Source organism: Nycticebus coucang, chromosome 10, assembly GCF_027406575.1.
Source record: "Nycticebus coucang isolate mNycCou1 chromosome 10, mNycCou1.pri, whole genome shotgun sequence".
NCBI classification, from domain to species: Eukaryota; Metazoa; Chordata; class Mammalia; order Primates; family Lorisidae; genus Nycticebus; species Nycticebus coucang.
In genome coordinates this window covers 126,696,591-126,705,698 of record NC_069789.1, presented here as the reverse complement: position 1 = coordinate 126,705,698, position 9,108 = coordinate 126,696,591, and the positions used below count along the sequence as shown (strand labels likewise).

General features: G+C 51.1%; 2 protein-coding genes and 1 long non-coding RNA gene across 9 annotated transcripts; 1 reads left to right on the top strand and 2 right to left on the bottom strand.

Annotated features, from left to right (window-relative positions):
* Window positions 1-226: 226 nt before the first annotated feature.
* On the bottom strand, window positions 227-3,894 carry IGFLR1 (IGF like family receptor 1). Of its 3 annotated transcripts, XM_053605441.1 has the most exons (5): window positions 3,830-3,894; window positions 2,356-2,568; window positions 1,687-1,871; window positions 1,035-1,410; window positions 227-954 (listed from the first exon to the last, which is right to left on the bottom strand). In XM_053605441.1, the coding sequence occupies exons 2-5, from the start codon at window positions 2,510-2,512 to the stop codon at window positions 629-631; spliced, it is 1,044 nt and encodes a 347-aa protein (XP_053461416.1). In that variant the 5' UTR covers window positions 2,513-2,568; window positions 3,830-3,894; the 3' UTR covers window positions 227-628. The 3 variants fall into 3 exon arrangements, with proteins under 3 accessions (XP_053461416.1, XP_053461415.1, XP_053461417.1); XM_053605440.1 differs by lacking the exon at window positions 3,830-3,894 and having other exon boundaries at window positions 2,356-2,922; XM_053605442.1 differs by lacking the exon at window positions 3,830-3,894 and having other exon boundaries at window positions 1,035-1,407; window positions 2,356-2,922.
* Window positions 1,698-7,687, top strand: PSENEN (presenilin enhancer, gamma-secretase subunit). 4 transcript variants are annotated; one of them, XM_053605446.1, is made up of 4 exons: window positions 1,698-1,815; window positions 6,548-6,708; window positions 7,139-7,243; window positions 7,428-7,687. In XM_053605446.1, exons 2-4 carry the CDS (start codon window positions 6,648-6,650, stop codon window positions 7,565-7,567), a joined length of 306 nt encoding a protein of 101 aa, XP_053461421.1. In that variant the 5' UTR covers window positions 1,698-1,815; window positions 6,548-6,647; the 3' UTR covers window positions 7,568-7,687. The 4 variants fall into 4 exon arrangements, with proteins under 4 accessions (XP_053461421.1, XP_053461420.1, XP_053461419.1 ...); XM_053605445.1 differs by lacking the exon at window positions 1,698-1,815 and adding an exon at window positions 5,776-5,893; XM_053605444.1 differs by lacking the exon at window positions 1,698-1,815 and adding an exon at window positions 6,246-6,417 and having other exon boundaries at window positions 6,586-6,708.
* Window positions 3,985-6,126, bottom strand: LOC128596080 (uncharacterized). Of its 2 annotated transcripts, none has more exons than XR_008383062.1 (4): window positions 6,026-6,126; window positions 5,827-5,911; window positions 4,790-5,165; window positions 3,985-4,220 (listed from the first exon to the last, which is right to left on the bottom strand). It is a non-coding gene; the product is annotated as an uncharacterized LOC128596080 (long non-coding RNA). The 2 variants fall into 2 exon arrangements; XR_008383061.1 differs by having other exon boundaries at window positions 6,060-6,126.
* Window positions 7,688-9,108: the final 1,421 nt, after the last annotated feature.

The following is a 9,108-nucleotide window of genomic DNA, read 5'->3' as shown; positions in this document are numbered from 1 at the left end:
GTTTGTCAGCCTCGACAGGTAGGTGGGAGCTTCAGAACAACACGTGTTTTACATTTTCCAGTTTAGAACAGAGTGGATGAGCTCTCAGGGGTAGCAGGGCTGTTGCTCAGCAGAGACTGGTTACCCAGAGGCAGCTAGGGCCAACTCCTCTCCTACATGTCAAATGTGTATGTTGGAATGGGCCCTTCTGGGAGGAAGGGAAATGAAAATGTCTTTTGAGTCTTGGTCTAATTAAGATTATATTTGGCTGGGTAGTGGCTTAACACCTGTAATCCTTCAACTTTGGGGCCAAGATTGGGAGGATTGCTTGAGGCAAGGAGTTGGAGACCAGCCTGGACAACATAGTCTATAGACCCCATCTTTACAAAAAAAATTAAAAATTAGCTGGGTGCAGTGGTGCACGCCTGTAGCCACAACTACTTGGGAAGCTGAGGTGGGAGGCTTGCTTGAGCCCAGGAGTTCCAGGTTACAGTGAGCTATGATTATGCTACTGTACTCCAGCCTAGGTTATAGAGTGAGACCCTGGCCCCCAAAAAAAAAAAAAAAATCCAAGGCCCCAAGAAAGAAGGCATTTATTTTGAAAGAAATAATATTATTATTTTGAGTACTAGGCTTAGCAAACCACAGCTCAGCCAAGCTTGGACAACACCTGCAGTGCATCTTCCCGCCCTATCTGGGCTAGGTGTGCCCCAAGCTGGCCCAGAGTGGCAGAAGGCTCCCTTGCCACCACCAGCTCAATCAGAGCCTGCAGCGGTGAACGACTTGGCCGTAAAGAGTAAGTGAAGGTGGACCAGGTAGCAGGCATCCCGTATCTTGCAGCCAGGTGTCGAGTAGTGCCACAGGACATGCCTCCACCTGGGCCAGGCTCAGGGTCCAGCAATACAATCAGTTCCTCCAGCACCTCTAGCTCATCCAGGAGCCGAGACAGAGGCTGTGACGCCAGATTAGGCAGTTCTGGAAGATGGAGGGAAGAATAAAGGTGGAGGAAGGGTGGGCTCCCAGTCCACTTTCCCCCATTGGGTTCCTCAACTAACCCTTACTCAGGAGTGGAAGCAGAGAGACCCCCTTCCATGCCTTCTCTGTCTCCAACGCCTTCATGGAGCCTGGGGAAGAGTGTGAGGTGTGGGTGTTGGGGCTTCCGCAAACCAAGCCAGGAGGAGGAAAGGGGACCCTTCTCTTGGGCCAGGAGAGGTTCCTCCGCACAGCCAGCAGGAGGATCACTATCACTGTAGAGATCAGGAGTGGGACCAACGCCAAGGCCAGGACACAACTCGGCCTGGCCTGCTGAGAGACGTTGGCCTCGGGTGTCCAGAAGGTACTGGAACTCGCTGGTGAGCTGGTCTCCTCAAAGCTGGAGGCACTTGGTTTTCCAGATGTCAATGTGCAGCGCCCCTTTGTAGGGACTGGCTTCTGGGAATAGGAGATTGGAGTAAAAAGGGGTAACCACACTCCACTCCTGCCCCCTCAGCCCAAACATGTCATCTTTCAATGGGGTCACGTTGTCTGCCTGATCCAGGATCCTCAGCCCCAACCCCTTAAGGTTCCCCGCCTGACACTTCCAGTGCCCACTCCTATCTTCTTAAATGGGGCTACATCCTCTCCCTAGATCCAGACCCCGCCCGTCCGATCTCAAGCCACGCCCTACTTCCCCGCCCCCTCGTCCCGAACCACAGCGCCTTCCAGCACCTCTCCGCAGCGCCACAGGCTTCTTCCCCGGCTCAAGGTGGTGGTAGGAGCCGTGGCTCCGCCGCCGCAGGGGCTACACAGTTCCGCGCCGTAGGGGTTGCACTTCCCGGGAGAACACTCTTTGAACGGGTATGTTAGGAGATCGCCGTAATCATTGAACCCGCAGTTTTCCACGAACTCGTAGTCTAACGGAAGGCCAGGTTCCAGTGTGGCCGCCGAGCCCCGCCTCCGCTGCTCTGGCTACGCCCTTTCTCTTTCGCCCTCCCAGTAGGTCCCGCCTTCTATACTCGGGTAACCTATCAGCGTACGCCCCGGCTCTCTCTCTTTACACAGGCCCCTCCCTCTTCACCACACTTTACTGGTTTGACCCTTTTTATTCGCCTACCGCTCTGCGCTGAGCTCCGCCCACGCCCAGACTTAACCTACCTAGAGCTATTTCCGAGCGACCAATAACCGGCCTCTCAGGCCACATCCCTTCGTTACTATCCCATTCTAAACTACACTGGCCTTCCGCACAGGCTCAGTAGACCATCCCTATCGTATCCACGCAAGGCCCACCGACCCTACCCCTATCCAAGCCTCACTGGTCTAACCCCCACAACCCTCGCCTTTTCTTCCTTTCCCTATCTCCCGCTAGCTCCTCCCTGACTTAAGCTCCCAGCTTCTCACCTGCGCAGGGGGGCGGCCCGAAGCGCTGCAGGCACTTGCTGCAGCACTTGTTGTCTGGGTTCCAGTACTCAAGGCGGCCACAGTACTCGGAAGCTTCTCGCGGCGCCGCCCAGGCCAGTAGCAGCACAGCTGTCACCAGGAGGCGCCTGGGCCCCATCAGACTGGGGACTGAAGCCTAGGTGGCCTTAATCGGAGAACTTCCAACCACAGCGCCTATGTCGCACTTTAAGCGAAGAAGGCACTGGATGTGTGGTGACAGGATTCCCAGGCCCTTTGAAAACCACTTCTGCCCTGTCCTGAACCACCCAGCCTCCATTTTCTAGCCCTAAAATGAGACAATAATAGCACCTGTTTCATAGAGCCATTGCGAGAATTAGAACCGTTACTAGAATTTACCGGGCTGAGGCAAAAAGATCGCTTGAGTCCAGCACTTGGAAGCTGCAGTGAGCAATGATCACGCCACTGCACTCTACATTGAGTGACATAGAGAGACCTCGTCTCTTAAAAAAAGGAAGGAAAAAGTAGTAAAGCACTTAGCTGGATGGATTGATGAGGCTGAGATGAGGGGATCCCTTTAGCCCCAGAAGGAGTTAAAGGCTAGCCTGAACATACCAAGACCACTTATAAAAAAAAAAAAAAAAGTGGCTCAGTGCCCATAGTACAGTGGTTATGGCGCCAGTCACATACACTGAGGCTGGTGGGTTTGAACTGGGCCGAGCCAGGCCAACTGCAACCAAAAAATAGTCAGGCATTTTGGCGGGTGTCTGTAGTCCCAGCTACTGGGAGGCTGTAACAAGAGAATCGCTTAAGCCCAGGAGTTTGAGGTTGCTGTGAGCTTTGATGCCATGGCCCTCTACCCAGGGCGACAGCTTAGGACTCTGTCTCAGAAAAAAAAACAAAAAACACCCAAAACAAAAAAAATACCCCAGGTGCAGTGGCTCATACCTTTAATCCTAGCACTCTGGGAGGCTGAGACAGGTTGACTGCCTGAGCTTACCGCTTCAAAAGCCTGAGCTAGATCGAGACCTTGTCTCTAAAAATAGTGGGGCATGTGGCGGGTGCCTGTCGTCCCAGCTACTCCAGAGGCTGAGGCAAGAGAATCACTTGAGCCCAAGAGTTTGAGGTTGCTGTGAGCTATGATGCCATGGCACTCTAACAAAGGTGACAAAGTGAGACTCTGTCTCCAAAAAAAAAAAAAGTAAAGAGTAAAGTGCTAGTACAGCAGCTGACATATGGTAAACTCAATTTAAGGGTTAAGTACTACTAACTCCTATCTCAAAGTGACAGGCCTCAAAGACCTAGCCCCTTACTCCCTTGGGACACCCACCCAACTCCCAGCCAGTTCACTTCAGCTTCTAACCCCAATCTCTGGGCTAAGACTCCTCCAACCTGCCACAACCAGGCATCTCTCTCTTGAAAAAGCTTCATTCAGATGGAGGTACTGAGATTTCTATCACAAAAGTTCCCACCTTACCTAAACCATTAGGGGTGTAGGCCCTGAGTTGGCTGCTTTACCACTTGTTTGAAGTTCCTCAGTCGACGTTGTGGCTAAAGCCCAGACTACTTCCTCTTTTCATCATTTGTCAGATGTGTAGGTGGAAGGAAACTCTGGCAACAAATCTCTAAATGCTTGATATAGAACTTTATTAGGGGAAAGGTGGTAGGAGGTCTCTGCTGAACAGACTACATTATGAAGCCAGGAACCTTCAAGGGGGCTTTGAAGAGGAGTCCTGGCCAGAACATCCGTGTCTTTCAGGGATAAAGGGGAAGGGACCAAGAGTCTTAGAAGCAACCATGCCAGTGATCTGGGGAACACGCTGGTCCCTTTCTCAGGATGATGGCCAGTATGGGACCTCCACAGTGACCTGAGAATAGTGGAGAGAGTTGGGTCAGAGCTGTGAGTAATAGTTCAAAGAACCCCTGGCCTGTCTGTGTGCCCTGGGATGGGACAGAATAATTGCTGAAATAATTAGAAACCTAGGAGGTGGTCTCAGGATAGGTACTTAATGACTAATATCAGGGGTTGGAGATCCAGGATTGGCCTTGGATTTGGGGTTCAGGCTGTTCTTGGAATCAGAACTTAGGTGCTGATCTCTTAGGTGGGGCTCAAGACTATTCTTAGGGTATTAAAGTCTTGGGATGCTTAGGGTATGCTCATCTCAGGGTATAGGGACCTTAGGGTATAAGGAGTCTTAGCAGGCTGAGTCTGAGGTACCTGCACCTGGATCTCTACCCACAGAGCTGCCAATGGAGGTTCTAGGAAATGGGTCCTAGGTGTATGAAGTTGCAGAAGCCATCACAGGTACATTCCCTAGGTAGACTAGGGCAGACAGATGAAGGAGGTAATTATCACTATCAGCCCTCACCACATAGTCAAGAATCTGGGGCTCAATGCATCCAACCCATCCTTACACCACCATACCCCATCTCTTACTGCTGAAAGCATGACTCCCAGAAGTCAGTTGACAGGGGACAACTCAGCACACACAGCCTGCTCATTTAACCAGCAGTATTGAGGTCAGCTACTGCCTGTCAGAACTGAGATGAAAGTCAGTCAGGGTCAGCAGCAGAAACTGGAGATCTTCAGGGGACCAGTTACCAGCTCTGGGGCTGGGCTGAATTTAGTGGTGAGCCTTTCAAGCTGTGAGGTTTCAGTGGTGGTCATGAGGCATTGAAAGCCTCCACCTCTGGGCTCTGAGGGAGGGACAGCAAAGGACCCTGACACAGACATGGTCCACGAGTGGTCCCCCAGGTTTTCGCACATATTCTTCAATCTCCCTGTACTGCTCATGCAGTTCCGTGAACACCTCCTGTGAAAGACAGTGAGAAAACTCGGCTGAGCTCCTGGCCTCAAAAGAAGTCCAACTAACCCCCAGCAACCCTCACTTCAAATAAGTTATCATAGTGTTCCTGCACCTGCATGTCATTTCCGTGACCTGGAGGAGGGGAGAAGGGTAGAATCAGGGCTGGCCTGCTGGGGCTGTCTGCCCTGTCCCTAGGCCTGGTCCCTCACTCACAGTGTGATCCGTCTACGGTTTGGGCTATGTTCCATAGATTCAGGTTGAGCAACACTGTGGACTGTACAGAATTTTAAACCTGGCAGCGCCTGAGTTCAGCGCTGTATGTAAAAAAAGGCAGGTATGAAGGCTGGGGGTGGGACCTTGCACCAGAGGAGCCTGAGCATCAAAATGCATCAGCGATCCCTGCCCCTAAGAAACCAGAAGGTGGCTGGGGTATACTAGCAGTAATGGGTATGCATGTAGTCCAGGAGTGTAGTCTGTACATACGGGGCCAAGCTCCTGGGAGAAGGGCATGAGGGGTGGGGGAGTAACCTACAGAGAGGTCTGATCAATAAAAAGTAGGGCGGTAGGAAGGGCTTAGAAACCGGAAAAGGTGGGACCTCGTGATGATGGACAGCAGGAGGGGAAAGACCAGGACGCGTTAACCTCAGGGTTCCGTGCCGAGTCTCACCTGGCTGAAAGTCGGTTGCTGTGAAGTCGGGGCTCTGGTCCCTGCGCCGGCAGGCTCTGATATTAAAGTAAGAAGAGCAGTAACCCTGGAAGAGACTCAAAGATAGAGGTGAACTGAGGGCCGGAAAAGCCGGATACCCCAGAAACACAGCCCCGAGCCGCCCGCCCAGCCACCAAGGACCCAAGTGTCCCAGTTCTACCCCGCGAGATGACACTCCCTGCGCCCGTTCTCACTTGTCTTTCTCAGTCTCGAATATCGAAGCTAAATATTAAGCCATTTTTACTCGAATCCTTCGATTCTGTGTCCTGCCTACGTCATTTCCGTTGCATAGGAGCGCTGGGAAGGGTAGTTCTTGGCTGGCGCTGTGTGCATCGTGTGCTCGGAAACTCTAGTGCGCTTGCGTGTTAGAGGACCGCACCCTCCCTAAAGAATCACCACCCGGTATAGTCTGAAGGCGCATGCGTACAGCGTTGCTGCATTCCCCCCCGCCCCGCCAAAAAAAAATCTAGAGAGAAACCTTGGGCATCTCGACCGAACGTGTATAGTTGAGAGTAGAAAAGGCAAACCAGCCGGAGGAAGTAAGCCCCACTGGTGAGTTAGGAGTCGTTTCGCGCAACCCAATAAACATAAAAAGCTGCTCAACCCAACGAGCTGATGGGGGCGGGGAAGCCTTTCTTTCAGCAATCTAACCTTTAAATTTGTCTCTTATTTGTTGTATTAGGGGCGTGGTTGTTCGTGATTCTCGCATCTGTCACTTAGGGTCAAGGCTTGGGTCTCACCCCTCAGACCGACCCTTGGAACGACCGGCCCCCAGCGCAACTATGAACTTGGAGCGGGTGTCCAATGAGGAGAAGTTGAATCTGTGCCGGAAATACTACCTGGGTAAGGGCTAATACCTTAGGGTCCCAGAAGACGAGAGGAAACTGGACTGGGCCATCTGAGAGAAGAAGTGTAGGGATCTGGATTCGTGGGTGTTAAGAGATTAGGCATCTGAACACCGACTCCTGGGTATGAGCGAAGGAGGGACGGCCTGGGTCCTGAGAAGAGGCAGCTGAGGTCTTAACTTTTGAGTCTTTTAAGAGAGGAGCAGGGTTTGGAGACTGGAATCCTGCGTCCTGGGAAAGGCGGTTGAGGAATCACGTTCCTGGATCCCAGGGAGAAGCCAGGATTCTGAAGCCCCTGACAGCAGATATCCCCATTTGAACTTGAGTGTAGGAGAGTTTCTAACAATTCTTCTAGGGGGGAGTTGGGGGGAGGTCCTTGTTGCCTTTAGGACCCAGCGTGTGTACTTTTTTTTTTTTTCCAACCCCAGGTGGGTTTGCTTTCCTGCCTTTTCTCTGGTTGGTTAACATCTTCTGGTTCTTCCGAGAGGCCTTCCTTGTCCCAGCCTACACAGAGCAGAGCCAAATCAAAGGCTGTAAGTCTAATATACAGATGAAGGGAGACCAGTGGGTAGGGATGGGGGAGCAGGGAGCCTTGGTGGGAAGGGATGATAGAGGCTCCAGAATTCGGGGCCTATGTGGGAGAGAGGAGAGGGCCAGTCTAGGGTAATCCAGAGGGCAGCTAAAGGCCAACCTTACCACTCCTGTTCCCCATTACAGATGTCTGGCGCTCAGCTGTGGGCTTCCTCTTCTGGGTGATTGTGCTCACTACATGGATCACCATCTTCCAGATCTACAGGCCCCGCTGGGGTGCCCTAGGGGACTACCTCTCCTTCACCATACCCCTGGGCACCCCCTAACAACTTCTGCACTGGCTGGGGAACCTACTTATTCTCCCAGGATAGGCTCTTTTGCCCTATGACTTGTTCCCATGTCCTATTTTCTGCTGACATCCCCCAATAAAGGACTCTAACTTCTAATTATTGACTTTCTGGGATCGTTTGGAGGGTTAAGCATAAAATAATTAACATTAAAAAACATTTATCCAGCGGCGCCGGTGGCTCAAAGGAGTAGGACACTGGCCCCATATACTGAAGGTGGTGAGTTCAAACCCAGTCCTGGCAAAAAAAAAAAAAAAAAATTTATCGAGGCTTGGCGCCGGTAGTACAGTGGTTAGGGTGCCAGCCACATACACCGAGGCTGGCGGGTTTGAACCCGGCCCAGGCCAGCTAACACAACAATGACCACTGCACACAAAATATAGCCAGGCATTGTGGCAGGCACCTGTAGTCCCAACTACTCGGGAGGCTGAGGCAAGAGAATGGCTTAAGCCCAAGAGTTTGAGGTTGCTGTGAGCTGTAATGCCACAGCACTCTACCGAGGGCGACATAGTGAGACTCTGTCTCAAAAAAAATAAAATAATTTTATTGAGTGCTTACTTTGTGTCAGGCCTAATACTCACACATTATGTGGATATTTTCCCAACGAATACTACTCACAATCCTCTAAAATAGAAGCTTTCCTGCTCAGGAACCATATTTTATAGATGGAGGAGGTAAAAAAAAAAAGAATAGTGCCGGGTGGCGCCTGTGGCTCAGTCGGTAAGGCGCCGGCCCCATATACCAAAGGTGGCGGGTTCAAACCCAGCCCCGGCCAAACTGCAACCAAAAAATAGCCGGGCGTTGTGGCGGGCGCCTGTAGTCCCAGCTACTTGGGAGGCTGAGGCAAGAGAATTGCTTAAGCCCAGGAGTTGGAGGTTGCTGTGAGCTGTGTGAGGCCACAGCACTCTACCGAGGGCCATAAAGTGAGACTCTGTCTCTACAAAAAAAAAAAAAAAAAAGAATAGTGCTTCCATTTATAGGGTAGTAGTGAATTTGGCAAAATGACTTTCCTATTCTGAGCCTCGGTATTCTCATCAGAAGTACAGATCATGATACTGCCTCCTAGGATTTATCTAGGCCAGGACACACATGAATGGAAGTTTCTCATTCTCTGACAAAAGCATTTTCTGCAGGAATACACACATTCCAGAACTTTCGCAGAGAATCCTTCCTTAACCACCCTATTTAAAATTCAGTCCCCACCTTGATACTCCTTATGTCCCTTTCAGGCTATATTCTTTCAATCACATTTCACTTATAATGTTTACTGTTTATCTTCCTTCCTCTAAAAGATAAGGTCTGTTAAGAGCAAAGATATTTGGTGCATTCTGTCCTGGCAGTGTCCTTAGTGTCCTAGAAGAATGCCTTGCACACTAATAAATACGCAAGTATTTGCTAAATGAATAGGGTTGTTCCTGAAAAGGTATTTAACAGCCCGGTGGCACCTAGCCAGGGCTCACTCACAACCCAAACTAACTCCAACCTGTTTTCCCTCTTAGGGACGGGAGGAACTCGCACAG